The sequence below is a fragment of the Clarias gariepinus genome, chromosome 25 (assembly GCF_024256425.1).
Source record: "Clarias gariepinus isolate MV-2021 ecotype Netherlands chromosome 25, CGAR_prim_01v2, whole genome shotgun sequence".
NCBI lineage: Eukaryota > Metazoa > Chordata > Actinopteri > Siluriformes > Clariidae > Clarias > Clarias gariepinus.
In genome coordinates, this window is record NC_071124.1 from 8,362,652 (window position 1) to 8,386,339 (window position 23,688).

General features: G+C 37.2%; 1 protein-coding gene across 1 annotated transcript; it reads right to left on the bottom strand.

Annotated features, from left to right (window-relative positions):
• tgfb1a (transforming growth factor, beta 1a) lies at nucleotides 1-23,037 on the bottom strand. The gene is made up of 8 exons (XM_053486364.1): nucleotides 22,497-23,037; nucleotides 20,941-22,093; nucleotides 7,706-7,981; nucleotides 6,557-6,634; nucleotides 5,807-5,951; nucleotides 5,497-5,647; nucleotides 2,411-2,521; nucleotides 1-2,317 (listed from the first exon to the last, which is right to left on the bottom strand). Exons 2-8 carry the CDS (start codon nucleotides 21,269-21,271, stop codon nucleotides 2,270-2,272), a joined length of 1,140 nt encoding a protein of 379 aa, XP_053342339.1. The 5' UTR covers nucleotides 21,272-22,093; nucleotides 22,497-23,037; the 3' UTR covers nucleotides 1-2,269.
• Between the last annotated feature and the right edge of the window lie 651 nt (nucleotides 23,038-23,688).

The following is a 23,688-nucleotide window of genomic DNA, read 5'->3' on the forward strand; positions in this document are numbered from 1 at the left end:
TTTTGCTTGCATCCCTCCAGTAAATCTTTGGTTTATTTCAGCGGTGTGTGAAGATAATGGAACAAAGTTGGTGCAAATATAAACCAGTAGATGATATATAATCACTGTGAAGAATATGAATTATGACCACAAGCTTCTAAAAACTGAAATCAAATGATCTAACACAAGAATTACACAAGAAAAACACCTTTCATACATTACAATACAATGAAAAACGACTCTACAATGAAACAACAACAATAATAATAATATTTAAAAAAAACACTCTAAAACATCCTACACAAATATTATATTTCACCTCTATATGAGGTCAAAAAATCTTTCCGTCCCAGAATGTTGGTTTTTGTAGGAAGTATGTGTATTGATGTAGGATGTGTCACACACCGGACTGTGCTCTTAAAGCAACCCCACAAGCGGCTCTTTTCATTTGGGAACGAGAAAGAAAGCAGACTGCCACTATAAATACTCCTGCTATGTTTGCTATACACATCAACGCATCAAGGCCATATTCAGAGAAAAGAGACGCACTCAAAACTCACTCTCTCCACTGGACAAAGAACAGAGACATGCACATTAAACACAGGTGAAGGACCATGCACAGGCCCTGCTCTGCTTGTGCAAAACAAAATGGCTGGTTTGGGGAAAATAGTTGAAGGGCATCGCTAGGGGTTGTATAGACTAATGAAATTATTGCTGCTGTGAATAAATGTGACATTATGTGACACTGTTTTTTTTTCACTCTTTTTATCAAGTTGTATTATTATTATTATTTTTTTACCGTAACATGTTCCATGAAGTAGAAGATTTTTGGATTAAATTATTAAGAGTTTTTTTATGCAATGTATTTCCATTTCTAGAATTCCATTCTGACCATTGTTAGGTGAAAGAGTGTTTTCAGAGCCACAGATTGCAAGATTTAGAGTCAGTCAGCGATGCATGCTAGCAACTGAGACAGATTCACAGTTGGGGTTTTTGGATGCTACGTTTTGGATGTTTTTTTGGAAATACCTCTCGGACACTTCTGTAGACATTAATATAAATTACCTCCATAAATTACTAAACTTTAATGTTGCTTCCTTTTTTTGCTCTCTTTTCCAGGATTAAGGCGAGCCACCATTTTAGTGTATGACACGATACACAGACTTATAACTCGCACATACCAAGTATGTACAAGTAATTGAATTGTATTAATTTGTTAGTCATGTAGCGTTAAAAGATTTGAGATTGGAAGTGTAATATGGTGTATTGGTTTCAACTGAAATTCAGATTGAAGCACACACATACACACACACACAGACACAAACAGACACACACAGACACAAAAGAAATAGTGATGTCCTGTTGCTTTAACTAACAAAAAAAAACTAATCAAATACCATCTGAATCATTGGTCGACTAGTACAAAAAAACTACTAGTTGTGCACCCTCTAGCCTCCATATGTATCCTGATATGGAGGCTAGATACATTTAAGTGCACACTAGCTAAATAAAATTTTGGACTTTACTTTGAGTAAAAATATACATTATAAAAATCAATCACAGGATGGGTGCTTTCCTGAAATAATAATAATAATAATAATAATAATAATAATAACAGCACAATGAACACTTCAGTCAAGGAAGTAAAAGCCCCTTTTGTTGGTAAGGAGATTTCACACATAGCTGTCCAAAATAATGACTGGAGGTTCCTCTGGGCCACACAAAAGCTCATCAACTGGCCTCCATACAATGAGAAGTAGTTTTTTGAAAATTAAGTTCAACAATCCTTGTGGTCCATCATTGCTGTCCCTTAGGAATTCCGAGTCCACAATTTAGTGCAAACATCTTGGTATTTGCTGGTAAGCACATTCATTTATTTATTTTCCTCACACTCTGGACGGACTGTTCTCCGACGTTTCTTGTCCTTGTCTTTTTGAACAGCACCATATGGATATAGAAATCAGCACTGTACTACTATCTGCCATGTAGTTTACGTGACATGATACAAAGCAACTTGACCTTAGCAACAATAAATTAATAATAATTATAATATAATATTGAAATGAATAGTAAGATGAAATAAAGCATTTCTTTTGCTATGGTACAGAGAAGTCTACTAAGTTGTTTTTGGTGACTAGGATTCAGAAGTTCAAAAGGCCCTCCTTTCTGGTGTCTTTTCATTTCTCTTTGGACACAGTGCTCTTGCACTCTCTCTTTCTGTGTGTGTGTGTGTGTGTGTGTGTGTGTGTGTGTGTGGAAGAGAACTTGAGCTGAAGGAACTTCAAAACCTTTAACTGCACTTGCAGTTTTTCACGATCATGTTGGACAGCTGTTCCACCTGAACAAAACAAAAACACGTTGTTTCATAATAATCATAATTTCCTTTTACAGAATCGACAGAAGTAGTTGAATTAGTATGTTAGATATTTACCTTGTATTGTCTGCCCACATAATACATGATTGGAAGAGGTTCCAGGACTTGAGGTACACAGCATGGCTGAGCCGACGCACCGGGGTTATGATGCTTGTAAAGGGCTAAAATCTGTGAAGCGACAAAACAAAACCCCACAGAGGGCAGTTTAGAGCCTGAAAAAGTGTAGAGTCCTGGCAAAACTGTGTATTTATATCACACACTAAGAGATCAGCAGAAGGTGAAGGATCAGGAAGGAAGTAATAAAGCTGCAACAAGAATGTGTTAACATTGAATCGTTTTATAATAATTTCCTATTCTTTTAACATGGTTTGTCTAATTATAACCATAACTGCCTAACCTTTTAGCATGCATTTTATTTGTTATTATTGTTATTGCCTCTTGCAGTGTGTGGTGCCAGGAGGAATTCATGGTTGTTTTTGTTTTCCTTCATATGAATTTTTGTTTACATCGACATTCACAGTGCCCTTTGCAATTCTAGTCCTGTTTCCAAACCTCCATTTCTGATTGTAATAGCCTCAAAGCCTTCTCATAAGGCTCGTTTTGGCATCCACAACAAATTATTCACTGTTACCAAATGTCTTCAACTGGAAACTATTATTAGTCATGTTTAGATAGTCAAATTGTTCTCCAGTGTGTGTACAAATAGAAATGGATGAAAAAAAAACACTGCTTCTTGTCCTATTTCCATCCTTTTCCTGATCAGCCCGTTAGATTTTCCCCTACTGTGATCTCATACGATGATCCCCTCCCCCAGCTCAGCAGTCGGCGATTTAAGTACATAGGCTCTCATATGGATGAGGGGTGAAAAGGCACATATGGATGAGGGGTGAGATAATGGAAGTTTGAGATATGAAAAATGCAGTGGGGGGTATTTTGGTTGGAGCAATAATTGACAAACTTTGGGTGAACTCTGTGACTGGCGTTAAGTTTTTACAGAAAAGGTAAAATATTTTTTACAAAATATTAATTTTAGTATCCAGAGTGTAGATTCATTCCATATTCCATACCTTATCAGTATGTTAAATACATGAAGTGAACTAAGTAAATTATTTAATCTATTATGTTTTTTTTATGTTTAACCCCAAAATGCCTTTAGAAGACAATCTAAACAATTTGTCCAACCAAAGAAAAAAAAATTAGACAAAAAGTCATATGTCTAAACCAGTGTATAGTAAGCATATTTAAGGAACCAGGACATGACCCTGGTAGATGATTAGAGGTCATGAATGCGATATGGAGATCAAATAAAATGGAGAAAAAGAGTCAATAAACAAAAAGTAAACAAAAAGAAAGAAACCCCACAAAAATTTTACTTCAGTCTGTAGACATGCAAAGCATATCAACACAAACCAGGTTTAAACATTGCATGTTGTTTAAGCAATCCATCAGTCTTCTTTTAACCCCTCACTACACCCATACACTGTACTGTACATGTCATGCTTTTAAAAGCTTTAGAATGAATCCCAGGACCTACAGATTTACAGGATAACATTACTCATTTACTGAATATGCCGAGAATGTCTTGTCTTAAGAGTGTCTTAAGACAAATGCAGTGCTCTAACGCTCTTTTCTCTTCTCACCTCAATCCAGGATTAAGGACGGTGAGGTTATTTATAAGCTTTTTCCTAGAGATGGTGGTGAGGATACAATTCCAAACCCTGTTCCACATTTTGGTTTTATAAGAACATATAAATTTTGCCTTTTTTTCCCCATAAGAATGTAGCTGTTAATTAAAAATGTTTATAGGGAATCATTAAGTAAATATACTTTGCTACAAAACGTTAGTATTAATTTGATTTTAAAGTACATAACTTTTAGAGACTAACTTGCCAATTCTAATTAGATCTTCATGTTACTGATAAGGCATGAACTCATCTACACCAATCAGCCGTACAAATAAAACCAGATGGAATAGTTTATCCCATATGTGCTTGATCAGTTTGAGATCTGGGGAGGTTGGAAGCTAGGTTGGGAATCTAAGGATCCTTATCTGCTAAGCCCTGTGCTCAGTAGGTTGTGGTGCAATGCGTGTTCTGGTGCATTTCTATCATTGCCTGCATTTACTTTTCTGTGGGATCGGATCGGACAGGCTGGCCTTTGTTCCCCTCAGGAATAGGTGAGCCTTGGGTGCCCATGATCCTATCACCAGTTTCTGGTGTATAACTGGTGATCAATGTTTTTCAGTTCACCTGCCGATTTTTATAATGTTTTGGAAGACTGGTGTAGTTTGAACAACCTGCTGATATAAGTTTACCCACTTGCTAACATCAACTGGCTGTAGCATTTAACTAAGTTCAAATCATTTTTTCTTTGCTAATGCTAGGTTAGACTAGCTTTGATTATAGTACCTAAAAACCTAGGTTCAGCTATTTATATAGCTATTTATAGACCATTTCCCCCCAGGGAACCTGGCATAATTGATTTTTGAATCAAGTATCATCAATAGTTTTACATAAATAAGAGTTGGGTTTCCCATAAATTTATTTTTTTTTTTTTATAAAAATTTTATGGTTTGTTTCATTTTTAGACAATTTTTAATAATTTTAAAAGTAGTTAACATTATTTAACTTTAGTACATTTTTGGCTTGATAGTTCTGAAAACCTCTTAAATTGTAATCCATCTCTGAGTTGCTCAGATGGTTTTAAAACAGCACACCAACAAACAGTATTTTTTTTCGACTTTTAAACAGTAAACATTAGAACAAGGATTTTTTTCTAGGATGACCTCAATGTAATGTTCAACAGGAAACTACATCAGGAAATGACCAAGGCAGGAAGAAGGAAAATGCTGGAATGTTGTTCTGGGAAATGCTTGCTCATCAGGCAACAGTATGCAGTTATTTAGTTATTTGCTGTGCCAAAAATCAGGGACTGTATGTACTGTAAGTGTCATTAAAAAAAAAAATATCTGTACATATATTAAACTTATGTATGAACTAAATTTATAAACAATGTGCATGTGTACATATTTTAATTTTGTTGCTGTTGTGGATGTTTCTGTATAGCCGGTTTATAAAATCAATGCTTTCATTCACATGAGATCAAATATAGATGTGGACCCTGGACAGAAAATAACGTTTTACCTGTGAGTATTTGTTCTCAGCATTCCAGATGTAGGCACATGAGCCCATGCAGTAGTTGGCAAAGTATCCTTTAGGCTTATGGATCCATTTCCACCCAAGATCCTTCCGGAAATCAATGTAGAGTTTCCGCATGCAGCAGGTCTCTGTTTTTCTAGCAGAAAAACATAGAGAAAAAAATTGTAATGTCAAATAATGCAATGAATGTGTTATTGTCATTTTACAGTTTTTTTCTGCAACTGTTAGTACTACAATATATGAACAAGGAAATTAAAAAAGCAGACTGGTAATAATGAGACATAAAGTGACTTACTCATCACATGTTGGTTCTGCAGCAGGAGATCGTTTTTTGCGTGATGAGTGGCTATGGCCATCAGAAGGAACAGACATGGCCAAAATGTATGGCTTGGGCATAAAACTGGCTAGAGGACCTGTGTCTCCTCTTCGATCATTTATACCTAAGAAAACACACATACAGTTATATAATGCTTTGCGTAATGTCTTTCTAATTCTAAGCATATGAAATATATTTTTAAAAAAGCCACACTCTTGGAAATATGAAGACTTTCCTATGTTTCCTTAATGCAGGTTTCTTTGGATCCTAAAGTGACTGTATGTTTGACTGTACAGTAACAATGTTTTATTGTAATTATTCTCATGGTTTCAAGTACAGCACACAAAATTCTAGAAAAGTTCGTTTAGAATTAGAAAAAAAGGTTCATCCTTAAAAAATTCCAGGTGTGTAGGAAGGCTTTCTATAGTGGGTAAGCTGGAAAGTTTAGTAGCACATACCTATTTATCATTAGTTATGACATTATACCTGAATGACAGTCAAATATTTTTCCAAGTTTATGCTGTCTTTTCATTTCATGTAACAAAAAAACATAAATGATGGTAAAATGCGTTCCTGTTGGGCTTTGTTAAAAGATCCAACATACTGCATTTATTTATTCATTCATTTTTTAGATTTGCCTTTTTTTAGGTTCGATTTTCCATGAGAATGACATAACAGTATGATATAAAAGCAGTGCAAAGATTTGGCTTTCAAAATAAATGATCAAACCTGATACGGTAAATTTGAATTCAGTCGAAGGCATCCCACATGCACAATACAGCCTCAGCTCAAATGCTTGTTCATTTTCTGTCAAAAGAAAAGGTATTATGGTCTAATGGACTTTATTGCACAGGTTTTTAAATAAAATAGTTATTAAAGAGTAATTTTTTTCTCTTTTCCTAAATGTAGTGTGTATTTGAGGTTTAGAATAATTCCCCTGTAAAGAAGCCTACAGATGTACCATCACCTGATCCCTGTCAATTTAGCCACATATATCTATATAAATAAAAGAAAGGTTTTGTCTGTACATTGGTCTGAACTTACTCTTTCAATGATATTTTTATGTTTTATACATTGAAGGACCAGTGTAAGTTCTCGCATCGTGCAAAACTGGTTGGACAGAATTTATTAAAACTTTTGTAATACATACTGTAGATATCTGTCTAAATTTTACCTTGCACAATAATTGAAATCAAAATGTTGAATAAAAGCAATGTCAACAATCAACAGTTATGTGGCCGATTTAATAATCTAAATTTAAATAAGCTACTAATTTAGCTACTTGCTTAATGTAAACAAACACCTAGACCAATAGTTGTTAATTATAAAAGCTAAACAGGATATTTTTACAGAGATTACTTACTAGTTCTTACCGCTGAACTAACAGCACTAAAGTGGTATAAGTTTTAATGGACTGGAGTCATTTTAAACCAAAACTTAATCTTTATCCGATCTACTTTTTCAATTTCTCATCTGTGATTCAATCTCAGATTACCGAACAGGAAGTACAACAGCGTAAACAAGGTGTTGAAAACTGAACCTTACAAAAATTTGTTTCTTCGTATTAACAAGTACAGAAAGACGGGCAGATATGTACATGGACTTCATTCTGAAATAATAATATCACATTAAAGCTGATCATCTTTTTTTTTTAGCTTAAGCTTTATAGCTTAACTATTTCTAAAAACTCTTTTGCCATCACTGACCGGTACTTACGCTAATAATAAATATGTCACAATGACAGAAGGTAAGCTATTTGGACCGGGCATGTTGTTGGTTGTCTGCATGTTTACTTTAAAGAAACTGAATCAATCAGATTCTTATAGTAAGTTTCATTCAGCATGCATGATATAATTCTTGTGGCGCTAAATCACTTACCGGGTAACTGGAGCCACTCTTTGATTGTAGCTGTCACGTTGAAGGATATCCATTTATTATTTAAATCATTAGTGATTTCATGGAAGTCCAGGTATTTTGCTGCATTGCCCACACCCTTATAGATCTCCAGTCTCTGTGGGGACCCATTTTGGATTGAAGTCTCTTTCACACGTAGCCTGAGCATGGCCTGTGACAGCAGCCTGTAGTCCGGGATACTCTGCTTGATTTCACTGATGTTAAAGTACAACTGCTTTTTACCTGTTCCATTACTCTCCCCTATAAAAACAGAAGTTTCTGTAAATGATTAGGTACTGCAATTTTTGATTATAATTTCAATAACATTATTCATAGGTTCTTTATTAAGTATTATTTAATATCATACAACAATGTGTCTTGGTTTGTTGAACGAGTGAACGCACACTCTAGCATGCTACCTTTCTAACTAGTTTTTTAACCCGAGAAGACATAAATTTATGTAGCTGATATTCTGAAAAGGAATTGTTTGGATGGTTTATTCATCTCACATTTTGGCTATATAGTACCAGTAAGAATTTTAAACTACTTTCACCCTCTTAATTACACTAATCGATTGTCAGTCGAAAATAGGTATGTGTCGGCGGCAAGATAACTGGTTAAATCAAGAAACAAACCATAATCTGTCGATAATAAATAGTGTTTATGGAACTGTTATATAAAAGCAGTATCACATTTGAGGTTGTGCTGTTGTGCTGGATATCTGCATGGCTGTGATATCTTGCTAATGTGCTGTGCTGATAACTATCTCAAAAGCACTCACTCTCATGTCATATTGCTTAATTATAATTTGTGCCAAAATATATGTGATAAATAGCATTTCATATGTGACATAGGTTTAACAGTTCTATGCCACATAGTCAAGAAAATATTGATATTGAGTTGACCTTGTGAAATACACAACCATTACAGTAACAAGTGACATCTGGCATTAAACACGACATGAATGACTATCTAGCATTACATATTTTATGTTAAGTCGGATACTTAAGATCAGTTTTTTGAGATCACCCACCAATAACAATGATATCACAGAGCATCAGTCAAAGCTCCTAAGTCAGCAAGTATGGACTTACACTCTGCTGTAAATAATTAGGAACTTGTGTCTGACTCACTTCTCAGCAACCACAAAAAGCTACTGTGTGGGGTGGAGGGAGCGGACATCCTGCTTCACAGGGCACTCAGGCACCTGTAGCGCGATCTCTGATAGTAGGCTCCCATGCACTTTATTGTCCACACAAGCATCATGCTGAGTGGAGTGTGCAATTTGCGATACCGTTATGTACAACATTGCAGTCGTGGCAAATTGCTGCGCAAATATTACTAGTAAAGCATTATAATTTACTTTTAGGCAGGAAATAAGGAAGGAATCAGCAAGTTCAGGTTAAGTTTGAATAGTGATATGAACATAAAATATGAGATATAATAAAAAAAACATGACAAGACAAAATATGATGGAAACATAATGTATTGTATCTTCTGACTCAGAAGAGTGCAAAATGTTAAAAGGCACCAAAGGAACCAACTCCTTAACTTCAGCAAACTCAAAACACATATATATGTTCCAGCTTGTCTTTCTCTGAAAATATCCGCCCAAAAGTTTAATCACCACCACGTCCCCCCCCCCACCCCAAAAAACTTGACTCCATATACTTGTTCCAGTAGGTTTTCCACATAGGTCTTATTTTTCGACAAGCTGCAATACCAAAATAGTCATGCTACTTGCTAAAGTCACATCATCTTTGTCATCATTTAAGATCAGTTGTGCAATTAGGATGTTGCAATATTGAAAGAGCTCCTTTCAGGAAGATGGACAAAAGCATACACATGATTTTCTCACGCATCATTTTTGCACCCGTTGTACTTTTTCAGCACTAATTTGGATTTGTCAGTGCAGCATTTTTTTAAAAAACAAAACAAAACAAAACACAACCTGTCACCACTTCTGATAGAGAAGGTGATGGGAATTGACTTAGAAAATTAAAATATTGAAATATGAAAGTATTAAAATATTAATTACTTGTGGGAAAAGGGGTATTTACAGAATTGCATAATCTGTTTCCTTTTTTTATAAAAAAAAAAAAAGAAATTTCTTTTAGCGCCTAAGTTGTGCAACAGAAAAATATTTGCCTAATGAGACCTCAGTCACAAGCCCGGATCCTGATGATTTCACAGCTATTCATGGACAGAAGACTCGCAGGAGTTTTTTAAGAGATGCCCAGTGGGATTCTTGCACTCCCATGTCAATCACTGTGACAAAAAACAATCATAGGAGTCTGTGAGCCTCCTCAAGAGAAAGTGGATGGTTAGTTCAATTCTCTGAGCATTCATTCAGGTAGTTTTGCGTTATGTAAACAAACATGGCGACACTCAAGAAGCATGTCGAAATTTAGATAATATTTATCTCCCACCAACTCTTCTGATATGCATATTTGCCACTACACAGCGGTAAAGACACCACACAGAGGTGGAGGTAATTGCGGACCTGGTCGCACACCTGTTCCTCTGTTTATGTGGGTCGTGTGGGTGTGCTGCCTTAATTGCTCAGAACGTGTTCAAGCTATGCACCAAACATAAACAGGATACGCGCGGCAGCCGTCAAGAGTGCCCATAGTTAAAAGTGAGTGTGTTTCTTCCCTAAGACGGGTGGCAACTGGCAATGCATGAAAATTAGGAAAAAAACCAGGAGGGAATAAACAATCAAAGAAATTATTTTCAAGTAAGTCTTTTGTTTAAAACATTTGGAAATAAAATAATTGTTACTGGTTAGTAGTTATAGATAAAATTAGACTTATTAAAAAATAATTCAGATAGAACAACAAAACAAACAGAACCAGCAGTAGGATGTTCAGTCAGGGAAAAAATAACTGAAGCTGAATTGTTACAAAACCAGACATGAAATAGCAACTCTCATAAATGTACCAGTGCAAGGAAGTTTTGGTTGCTTAATCAATTTGTACATTATTCAATTGCAATATCTGGTCTTTGTGTAAGAATTTATTTAGCATCTACACTTCAGAGTGACTTATTGCTGCCAGTTAATATCAAACTGGGACTTTTAATTGTGCAGAACACCGTTATTTCTCTATATAATCTTCTGCTACACTAATGCACTTATCCAAGCGTTTCACTAGTGCTTGGATCAAGGTCGAAGTTTTCTTAAAACGCCAAAATTATGATTAGACTGTCCACGTGCAAAACGCTGGCCTCCCAGGAACTCCTTAAATGGCCCAAACATGTGAAAATGGTTTGGAGTGAGGTTAGGATGTGGCAATAACTCAGTGTGTGTACAGTTCCTATAGACACATGTGTCTCTTTTACAAGTTGGTGAAGTTATCTTCATTTTCAAAGATCAGGTGTTCACTTGCTGAATGTTCACAAAAACGAACAGTGGGGTCCGAGCCACCATAGGATTGCCATTCATCGACATTCAGCTTTAAAAAAAAAAAAATGTTTCCTGTTCAAATGTTTCACTGCATCTAATAATGGTTACACTACCAAACACAAACAAATACAAATGCATGAGTAGCTGCTAGATAAGCTAGTGAAAAAAATACTGAAAAAAAAAAGCAAATGAAAGAGCAGTGCTGCTCTCAACTATTTTAATCAATTTAAGTGACATTGCATTTAAGTGCTCCTTTTGCCACCCGCTTTTTAACAAACATCCTTAAAATGTCCAGCATTCCTCAAAACACCCTAATCAGGGTTCAAAAGTAACGAATCACGATTTCAGAATGGACGTATATATTACATTTAAGACTGAATAAATAAAGCCACAATGAAGCCATCCAGTAATGAAGCCACTTTTCTTCTTCGAAAACAACATTATGAATATGACTCAACGATTTTTCTTTAGCATCCGGCCTTACATGTTTCCTTTTGTGGCAAGATTTACACATTACTTTAGAATTTCAGTTTCATTCTGCCATCATCTTCCTGTGTTATAAATAATTTTTTATCACTGTGCATTACAGGCATTACAGTGCCATATACTGGGATGTGCGGCGTAGCATTTCTAACAATGTTCTAATAAGCAAAAATCTGTAATAGTTATTAAGCAAAAGTATTTTTGATGACGGATGGTGATAATGGACGGTAACACCACTGGGATGTTTAACTATATGTATCACTCTGCATCCCAGGTGTTCTAATAACCGTTAATTGGATTGTCGGTCATAGCATGGGTGAAAGTGGGTCAGTTGAGTCAGAAAGACTTTCAGCAAGAAAACTAGCTTATAACACAAGGCTGAATTTTAAATCACTTTCCAATCCTTGATCAAGGGCACTACTTGGTGTGTGTGACAATGGATTGTACACACCAGCACAGTAAGAATTTAAACTGACACCAACTGTTAGTCATTAACAGTCACAGTTACTTAGTTTTGCCATTTGTGGAGAGATACAGTATGTGTAAAATAATGTAAAAAATGTTGTTTGTTGAACTGTTTTATGAAAACAATATCACACTCGAGGTCATGCTGTTGGACTAGATATCACCATGGGTGATACATCATTCCTTTTTCAGTACAGGGGCTGCGGCATCGTGCCTACAATCGCATCACATCCATGCTGATATTCCAGCACAACAGCACTCCCTCTCATGCGATATTGCTTAATTATAATCATTTATGAATACAGCCTTTTAAAAAGGTTTTTCTGAAAGTCCCTTAAGTATGTTTTTCTAAATTTGGAGTTATCGCATCACTGCGCAGCCTGCCTAATGTCTTAACTCTGAACAAATTCATAGTGGGGATTTCCTTTCAACAAAATAACAAAACTATATGCCAGATTGTCATGAGTAGCAGTGTGGGTGTGAGTAATTACTGCACACACTCAGCACACAGTGATTTATTTCATTAGCTGGCCAGCCACTTACATACATACAACTCCCTCATCCTTCAAAATGCAGTAATTACACAAGAGTCCCTCCCTCATGCATAAAGATTGCCCCAACACGCACAATTCTCCCTACTGGAATCCTCTGTAATTGGTGAATTTATTTAGTGTCTACACTTTAGCATGACTCACTGATGGCTGCCAGCTAACAAAATCCCCACTGAATCCATAATTATCATTATAATGCATAAATAAAGTATATACCATGGCTATTCAAGTCAAACTGGGACTTTTGATTGTGCAGAATAACAGAACATGAGAGCAAAAGTGACCTTTAGTTCTCCATACAATCCCCTGCTACATTAATGCACTTATCCTAGTGTTTACTAGTGTTTGGATACCATTAAGGCAGAAAGTTTTCTCTGTACACTCATTGAGTTATGATCGGACTGCCTACATAAATGGCCCAAACATATGGAAATCACTTGGAGAAAGGTCAGGTGTTGGTTAATGACTATGTGCACAGTTCCCACAGACAGACCACAAGTTGGTGACAAGTTATTTCGATCTTCAAGGATCAGGTGTTCCACTTGCTGACTGTTAATGGGAATGACTGCCCAAGTACATACGTTTTTAAAATGCACCTTTAAAATGTTTTTGCACCATTGAAATGTTTTATTTCAGCTAAGAGTTTCATTACCGTACTGAGCTGTAAATGAAGTCTGTAAATGTCAGTCGGCTACATTCATGAGAAATTTCAGCACAAGTCCCAGTTTGACTTGAAAGACGCGCTTATATAATTTGAATCTTTGTCTGCAATTAATATTCCTACTCGTGTTTCCACACTGAGTCCTTAGGCTCCTGCAGGCCACATATTTTCTTCTTTTCTTTTCCTTCACTCCCACTAAATACCTGGTTCAGGTGTGTTCAGTGTTGGGTAAAAAAAAAAACAAGCAAAAATGTAGATGTGGTATGAAGTGCCCTGAGGACTGGGCTGGGAAACACTGCTCCATACTATTTATCATTTTTTTCCTTTCTTTTTTTTTTTAAATTGGAAAAGCTGTATGTATTTGCAAGGGTGGAAAATTCAGAGAACACAGAGATCCTTTGTTGATGGGAAGGTGGAGGGAGTTTGTATATGTCTATGTGTGTGTGCGTTGTGTGTGTGTGTGTGTGTAGGCACACGTTCAGGTAAGCTCAGGACAGCTGTCCTAACAGGCACAATGGCAGGTCTATCATTACTGACGGGCGCAGCCGCGTTCCAGCAAGCTTAAATACCAGCCTCCAAAGCACACTGCTCCTATCCATCCATTCATCCATCCGACTTGCTCGCTTTCCTGTGGACTCAGTTGCTCCTTGGTGGTGCTCACACCCTTGCTGTACTCAGCAAAATCTTGAAGCGGTAATGACATGACATGGAAGAAAAATCCGAGAGGAGAAATGAAGGACATCTGAACAGCCATGCTTTGAATAGTTTCTCTTACTCGATCGTTGCTTGATATTGAGGGTCGAGTATTTTATTTTCCCTCGTCATGAGCACTGGGATTCCGTTCACTTTACTGCCAACAACTTGTTCAAACCTAATACTTATAAAACTAGTTAAAAGTTGTTTATGGCAGTGGATAGAAGCACATATATATCTTTTATTCCAACACTATTCGACAGTACATTTTTATGCCATTTCAGGAATGGTATTCCAGGCATATGTGGCATTCTCCCCTTCAACATACCAAAATATGGCTTCTATTTTTACACAGAAAGGCATTTAATACTAACACCACTGGCATGTGTGCAGGCTAAAGCAAATGTACTATAACCACTTAAAGGAATAGTTCAAGGAAAATCAAGTGTGGACTAGTCCCAACTAAGAAATACACGTTTGCTTTCTTTTGAAACAATTTTTTGTTGTCTGTATTGGCAACGGTATAATCATTAGTGTCACGTAGTGCTAACATTCTCCCCAGAGATATTATATTATAAATAATCGGCTACATAGTGAGGGTTTGTTGATATTTATAAATAAGAATTTTTGAATTGAGCTTTTTTTTTTTATACCTGCAGTGCAAAACCAAAGAATCAGCCTTGGACACTAAACATGTCTTGGCCAGTGGACTAAAACTGGGCAGGGCAGGCTTGAATAAATGGACTAGCAGGGCTAAGCAAGTAAAAAAAGATGACATATGGTTTCATGTTTGAAGGGAGATATTTTCATGATGCCAAGTGTAATAGCACCGCTAATGGTAGGAAAATACACTGAATGGTATATAAAGGGCACCATGGTGGCATAGTGGTTAGCACTGTGACCTTGTGATTCCCTCCTCGGGTCTATGTGCGTGTTCTCTATGTGTTTGGGTGGGTTTGGGACCCTGCCCTGTATAGGATAAGCAGTAAAGAGAATAAGTGAGTGAGAATGGTATGTAAGGATTTGAGGATACTAAATATATATTGCTAATACTTTCCATAGTATATATTCATGTACAGCATGTCTGAGACATAAAAGAAAAAGAAAAAAATCCCAGCTTTAATACTGAAAACCCATTAGAAACCTTTACAGTGAACTATGAGGGGAAAAAATATTGTAAAATGTTCAATTATTCATATTGCCCAGCACTAAGAGGAAGGACTAATTAATTTCTATTACAGTCTATCAGTTACAGTTTTGTGCTTACACAAATGTCCTCTAGATTCACATGGAGAATGGAATAAATGATCACAATGTAATTAAAAATGAATGGTTATATCTTTATTGTTTTCCATGTTTGGTGTTAGAGGAAGCAAGTCGGGTCAACATGGCAACAAACATTTTTTTTGTGCGTATTTCTTTAAAAAACCTTTCATATGCAGCACCAGGCCTCTTTTAAAGTCTATTAAAGTCCGCCTATTTTTCTCTTTCTTCAACATGTTAATACAGCTCTCAGAGCTCACCCAAAGCATCTCTGTTATTATCACAGCTGAAATACACTGTAGATGATGCATTTCATCCCTTACGTACCTTATCCCTCAACTCAACATTTATTTCACTCCTCCTCCAAATGTGCCATTTCAATGTTTATGTAAATGAGCTACTGCTGAGATACGACCCACCAGAGGATAGCAGAGCTGAGCAACAAGCCAGGGGAGGGGCTCTTCTTATATGAGGTCATAGTAGGGTGAAAATTTGATTAGTTTTTTGTAAGCCCTGGAAAATGGAAAAAGGAAAAAAAGCAGGGAAGGTTGTTTTTCTTCAAATTTTATGGTGTGAGTAGACTCACACTGAAGACTCATCTCAATTTTGAATAATAGGTCCGTTTTAAACAGCACTAGCCTGGATCAAGTGCCACCTCAGCCTCTGTGAAAAAGTGGAAGTAATTTGTAAGCTGCTCTTAGTGAACGTAATAAAGGTTGCCGATTGCAAGACAGTTTGAAAGTAAAGTGCAGATGAAAAGGCTGAAGTAGAATTTGCTTTGCAGCAAAAAGGACCAAAATGAATTGTCTTACGTTTTAAAACATACCACTTAAGGACAGCAGGCAATAAATCAGCTCTGCAGGAGGGAGTTTTGCATTAAATGAGGGAACGATGAAAATGCATTTGGGAGTGAAAGTAGTTATTAAGGGAGCAAGTTTATTCCTCTGGTGAATACTAGGGAAGCGCTGGAATCCTACTAGCTAAAACAATTCTGCTAAACTTAGCGTTGGCAGGCAGATATTCTCATGTGTGTGCATCAATAAATTTCTGTGCAGGGTAGTTAGAGAGAGGGAGAGAGAGAGAGAGAGCACTTATTTGGTAATAGCTATGTATGGAGGTTCACATGTCTTTCCTTCAGTAAAGCTCAAGATGTGAAATTTTCACATCACTCAAAAAAAAAAATGGCACAATTCTTAATACATGGGAAAAGACACACACACGCACGCACGCACACACAAACGCGTACACACGTACACTTGTCCACAGGTCCACCCTAACACATTTGCTCATATACACCTACAGAGAAAGAGCAACTACAATGGCTAGATGATAGTTTTGGCCTAGATAGTGCTTGTCAGCAGGAAATTCATTGCTCCCCCTGGGACTGTTTAATTCTGACTCACACAGCATGCACCACCAGCCTTCCTTCCTGGCAAACAGCTTCGCCACAATCAGAGAGAGAGAGAGAGAGAGAGAGATCCCAATGTGGCTGGTGATCAAATTACAGGAAGTCCTTTCTCTTAGGGGAGAAGGGAAAAAGATAAGACACAAAAAAGAGGGCAGAGGGAATCTTGCATGTCCACCCCATCTTCTCAAAACAACTGTTTTAAAGTTTTCCTCTGTGTCGACTGTTCAGGCCTGAGCTAAGCCCCCTGTCTCCCATGCCTTTGTTCGCCATTGTACATCTGTGATCAAGGGCTTCATGCTAATTGTCACCTTCTTTTGAAGTGGTTAAAGTGGAATTGAGGAGCGGTGATAAAAAGAAGGCGGGTGGCGAGGTTCAAAAACCAACTATTTACCCATCAACAGATGGACCTAAATTGTTAACAGCAGGTTCATGAGTTAGAAGACCATCCTGCAGTGCCCAGAAAAAAATGCAGGCTGCCAAAGCTATTAAACAAGCAGATGCCCAAAGTAAGCTAATGTTTGATGTTTTTTAGAGGCTGGCTAGTGCTAAAAGCCTGTTGAGCCTGTTTGAACATATCCTGATTAGCAATCTGACACATGGGAAGAATAAAACAAACAATACAGCATGCCATTGATACTCTTAGAGTTATGCATAGAAAACAAAACAAATAAACAAACCTATGGTCTGATGTTCTAGTCTTACATATCTAAGTCTTACATATCTGAGGGTATTGTAGAAAAAGAAAAAGAAAAAAGAGGTTCCAGGCCTCCTCATTTGCTACACATTATCTGTGACCTGATGGATCCGATTAAGCTTTTTTAACATGTGGCTACTACATAGAGCATGTGCTTTTTGTGTATATATTATTGTACTGTATTTGTATCATTATGGTATATTAAGAGTCAAACAACTAACAGCAGAATTGAATTTCCCATGAGATTCAAACAAGAAGACATGGTTCTCTGTTTGTTTTCATGTACACCAATCATCTGATCTTTATCAGATTCGGGTATTACCACATTACAGACGTGGTCATGTAACCAGCATACTAGATATCTTAAATCGGATTAAAGCTTTTATTCAAAATACAAGTGTCCTGGAAAGACCCCTAAATTGCACTTAGGCCTAATAATTTGGATATTCATGCCCTATATAGACGTAACCTGATATCTTTCATAATAGGTCTCTTATAAACATACATTAACAAGATAGACAAGAACCGCGCTGTAATCCCTAAACACCACTGAATAGTGACAAAGCAAGTACTGTCCAACACAAATAAAAAAACCACAGAGCCCTAAAGAGACTATATATATATATATATATATATATATATATATATATATATATATATATATATATAAAATTTTATGAGTTCTCGCTAAACCCTGGGTGACTAATATATGCTTCTGGGTCTTTTCCACTTAAATCACTTAAATCATGATTTAAGTGTTGCTTTTGTGCTCTAATTTCTAGCCAATAGCAGATGAGGCAAAATTCTTGTATAAAATCATAAATCAGAAGGAAGAATTTCTAAACTATACAAGAGCCTGCTTTTAGTTTTGATTATTTTGTATTTTTCTTCATAATGGACTAAATAAAAACAGTACTTGATAAACTGGATAAACTCTTTCCACCAAAAGCTATTTTTTCCTTTGTGTCCTGTGTCCTTTAATGGGCTCAGGACAAAAGCACAACAGCAGCAAATTTCTAGTAACTGTTTTCAGCTGAAATAATGTCTACAGTAGTGCAAAAAGCACTTCTTACAAACATGGTGAGCAGAAAAACATCTCAAAATGCTCAACACATCAAACATTTAATAAACATGTGCCACAAACACAGGAGACCACCTTGGATTTTCAATTTATATGTCTCAAAGTGATTAAAAAAAAGTGATTATTTTGTCCTTTTCAAAAAAATTTTTTTGCAAAAGCCTGGTGTCTCTCCATGTTCCATCTAAGTCCCTACTATTTCATTTTATATGTGGCATCCCTTTTCCCACACGTAATGTTGGGCTACGTTCACATTACCAGCCTGAAATTACTCAATTCCAATGCTGCAATTCCAGATCTTTAATGTGACAAAAATCTGATTTTTTTTAGGGCTGTTTGATAGCACAAATCTAAGTTACTTTTGTATATGGTCCTAAGATGGATATGTATCTGATATGTGGTTATGTGGCTTGAGTGAAAACGGGCAGACTGGAATTTATGCGACTTATTGCCACTGCACGTGTGTAGGACGCTCACTAAGGTCAGTCAGCATCAACGGCATGGGGATTTCATAGCAGTAAAAGTGTGTGTGTGTGTGTGTGTGTTTGTGTGTATGTGCTCTTTCAATCCTTTTCCCTAGCACTGCTAAGGGAATTCTTATTTGCTCCCCTGGACATTCTATTTTTCTCTAACATTAAGTATGGGCAATCCCATCATGCCACTTTTTTTGTTTGGACGCACCCTGCAGTATTTCCTAATTAAATTAGTTGACTTAATTTCCTAAATATGAAGGAAGCTAGCACTCTGACCAGGATACAGTAGTTACTGAAGTTCAAACAGTTGTTTTGGGTTTTGACTAATAAGTAAAAAAAATATTTTAAGTATATTATAACCCTTGTGACCGTTACATTTGTATGCATCGACATGAAACTGCAAGAAATTTTGATTATTTTGAGTTAAAAAAGTGGCATATGGTGTCCCATAAGGTTCTATGTTAGGATCATTTTAAATATGTATTTATATTAAGACTTTAAACACAGTACGGTAAAACATTTGGATGGTTCAAATGTTTTAAAGAAGGCCCCAAGTTAGTGAATGACAATTCCAGTAGTCACTTAGGTGACTACAATTCAACTACAGTTGACTTGTGGAAAGTTGCATCTGTCTGTGAGAACTGTACATGCACTCATTTAACTGTCACATATTTAAAAAAAAGACATAAATAGGGCAAATACTTTTCATTGCACTGTATATGTGTGTATGTGACTTGGGAAGTCATGGTGAACACCACAAAAACCTGCACAGCAGGTGGGCAGACGTCTATAAAAGCAGATGTTTTCGCAGTTTGCTGGTCTGGAGCATTCATGTGAGAGTTAACGCTGAAGTTTACATCCCATCTAGCCCAGAGAAGACATTACTGTTGAAATCCCTGCTTAAATCTTTCCCTAACAGATGCACATATATTTCTGCTTCTTATACACACGTATTTATCACCCGTTGTTGTATTTGTTGTATTAGTGATTTAAATTAAATCTGAACAGGCAAGGTTGTTTCTGTTTTGACATTCTGACTATCCATAAATTGCCCCGAATTACTGAATAAAAACACTGTTTTTTCCCCTAATTAACTTCTTACAGGGGGCACATTACAGGAAGTTGTACATTACAGGAACTCCACTGGGAGTTATGGCCACATCCCCATGTGCAGTCCTGACCTGACTCCAAGCCCTGACTACTCGGGCCATTGAAGGAGATCCTGAGAGGCCAAAGGGTCTTAGTTTCTCTTATACTGAACTGTTTTCTGCACAATAAAAAGTCTTAGTTTGCTTTTGTAGTGAATGAGTAATTATACTTACTTACACTTCTATACTGTTTATCTTGTTCAGGGTTGCAAGAGGTCTAGAGCCTATCCCAGGGCACTTGGGGCACAGGGCAAGGAATACATTGGATGGGGTGCCAATCCATCGTAGGGCACACTGGCACATGTTCATTTTGGAAATACCAATTAGCCTATCCTACATAAACAGATTTTTACCAGTCAAATTCTTCCCCTCTTATCCAAAAAAAACCCATACACCTAACAGTAGGATGTACTGTATGTGCAACTTAAGTGTGGGATCCAAAATTACTAAATAACTAAATAAACAAAGTGAGCTGTTAAGAAAAAATATAACAAATACTCTTGTTACATTTAGGACTGGAATTGGACTTCATGAAGTAGTTAGTAGAAGTAGTCTACTTTTAATTGAGTACACTAAGTACTGTAACAGTTCTGTTTTTTTAATTATACCAAATCATATAGAAAATGTACTAGAACTATAGAACTGGTGCCAACTGCTTATAATCGTAGAAATCATGGTGGGGAAGGATGTGGAAGACGCAGCTTGAGATGTCTGATAAATACTGCTCTTTTTCCATTTCATACTTCAATGACTATTTCAAGTGCACTCTTCATATGACAACTTCCACATATTGTGCTTATTAAGAACTACATGTGTTGATGTTCCGTATGCATTGTTAGAAATAAGTGCTACATATCAATTCTTTTCAATTTGCTTCAACCCAAGATTTCAGGTACTCACCCTTAGTCATTTCAAATTTATGCATCTCTTTGCCAAAGTACTCCTCTTCTTCCTGCTGGTATGAGGCGGGAGCCTGTTCGTTTTGCTGATCCCTGGTGGTCTCCACTGTGCTGTTGTAGAGCGAGATGATATTTTCTGGGATGCTCTCTTCTTTGGTGTCCTCTTCAGGTTCAGGCTCCTTAGCCATACGCAGCTTACTTAGGATTTGGCCACGAATGGCCTCGATTCGCTTCCTCTTCGCTACCTCTAGGTCCAAAGTCTTGCAGGTGGACATGGCCCCGATTACAGTTGCCATGCAAACAACAGCTAGTGCTAAACAAAGTTGCCTCATGGTGATGGTGATTTAGTGCTGAAATGTACCCAGCTCAGTTGGAAAGCAACAGGTAAGGCTGACAACTGGTGTGGCAGAGTTGAAACTGTCAGCAGCTGATTGGCAAGGAGATGCTCGGATGTTTCGTGATGTTAATAATGATGACGACAACAAAGCACCTGGTCATGGAAAGCACCTGTAATATTGAAGTCAATAATTGCTGGGATGTATTAGTGGAGGGGAATCCCAGTACACACAGAGTCTGTTTGTCTTCTGGTCCAGACAGTACACATCCGAAGGTGGAGAGTTCCACACTGCAGGTTCTGCCAAATGAACCAATCCGTCCCACGCTTTTTCGCACTGTCTCACCCACACACACTTACTCAGAGGGTGGACGCAACGCAGTGCTCCCCAGGGTCTGAACACATATGATGTCAGGGCCACACTTGAACACAAATAAGCACTAAATACATATGCATTTACTCAAAACGTCAACTGAGCTGGGTAGCTTTCTGTGTTTCTCTAGGTTCTCTAAGCTCGCACACAGAAGCACTTGTTCAATACTGCTGCCTGAAATCACCGTCTTTCTCTCCCAGTCCTGGAGACTTCTTGCTCTCAGGAGAAAGGCTGCTGTGTGGACACAATGACAAGTCTGTTCGCTTGTTAGTGCTTTTTAGACAAACTGTTTTTTTTTTCTTCTTCTTTCCGTGCAGACTTTGACAGGTTGTAGTCAGCAAAGCCTCTCAAAAAAGCCCTCGTTTTTTGCTCCTGCAGTGAATCTCTCGATCTGATCTGATGACCCTGTGATTCCTAGATAGATTACCCCAGTGGTTCTGATACAGCCTGCAGACAAATCAGATGGCAAAAGCAAAAGAAGAAGAGAAGACAAACAGAAATGCTGAGTCGCCAGTCCTGAGCTAGTAATCCTAACACTTTAATGTTACTGTAAGCATGTGAAACTCGAGAGTAAGATCATCGTGCAAGGCTCAACAGAAAGAGATATACTTCACAACCTTAAGAGCATGCTTCAGAACCTGTGGTTACTACCCTGATACCGTGAAAATATAAATTCAGGTCCTACTGAAGAAGTTGTCATTGACTTTTACAAAATAAAACTTGTGCATTCTTTCCTACAGCAATGCATGTTGTTTTAAACACACATGCGCACACACACACACATACACACACACACACACACACACACTTGAGCAGTGAAGAAATGTAAATAAATCCTTTTGGGAAATACCTTGTAGATTCTTTGCTCAGTGGTGTAACAGTCAAACAAATCTCTGTGTCTCTTTGGAGAAACAGACTTTAAAATTGGAAACGAAAGTAAAAAAAAAAAAAAAAAACAGTCCAGAACAATGAGTGTTGGATAAAAACGAAGCGTCAGTAGCAACAGCAGTAGTTGAAGTTATAATGAGGCGAGCATTTTCACTGCCGGCAGTGTGTAAGTCCTGGTATCGGGTTGCAATCCCACTCCCTCTTTTCCTCTTTTTCTTCTCCACCTTCCCTGCTTGGCCACATTTATGCCTCAAGCCGTGATGAACACGCTCTTCACACCTCCTCTTCTGCTCTTTCTCTCTCACTCACTCAACCCTAAACCTCCTTCAGGCTCGACGCTCAATCTTGTTTCAGTCCCCTCTCTCTGGAAAACCAAATGATTAGCTGGTGACAGAATGATTTGTTGAAGCTGTCCCCCTCACTCTCTAACTAACTGCTATCCTTCTCGCTCTCATATCTTCTCTCTTCCTTTTTTTTTCTTGTTCCTGTTACTTCAGTAATACAGCAGAGAGCTCTCCGCCCAGGAAATGAGCATAACGGACTTTACAACATCTGCTTTGTATACATCTCACAGCAAAGTCATGGTCGGATAGATAATATAAAGCAAAAGGCACTACCCCTTTTCACATACACATTAGAAGAACAGGACAGACAGGTAAACAAGCTGAGTGCGACACTGATGTCAGCCGACCTAACCACACATTTAACTGCCAAAGTGACACATCGAAAGTATGATGATGGCAGACGCAGTTCCCCTACAAAGACCTGGCCTGTTCAGCCCTGAAGAACTGCAGCTCCTGCTGAATTTACCTGTGTTCTCTGTGAAAACAAGTTACAACCTGGGAAAACACTCCGCATGATCAGATTTGCACATATAACTAAATGTAAAATACATGATTTCTTGAAATTATATATGTTTCTGTTCTTTTAAACCAGTAGAGAAGACATTCAAAGACACTCCACAACAAAACTTCCACATTTTAAAGACAAAAATATCAAAAATAGGAATAAGAATTGAATCCTTACTGTGATTCTCTGTCTAATCACCAGAGGTAGAAAAACACATTCACGACTACTGAACACAATCCTGATATAATATAATATATCATATTATATTATAATAATATTATTGTATTATAATACTGCTAAAGGCG

Excerpts from the sequence above, each read along its gene's own strand:
- tgfb1a (XM_053486364.1), bottom strand. The coding sequence starts at position 21,271 with ATGAGGCAACTTTGTTTAGCACTAGCTGTTGTTTGCATGGCAACTGTA. Across the intron at positions 6,635-7,705 it reads AGAGTGGCTCCAGTTACCCG|AAAATGAACAAGCATTTGAG; the intron begins GTAAGTGATTTA and ends TTCTTTTGACAG. Across the intron at positions 2,522-5,496 it reads CTGAGAACAAATACTCACAG|ATTTTAGCCCTTTACAAGCA; the intron begins GTAAAACGTTAT and ends GTCGCTTCACAG.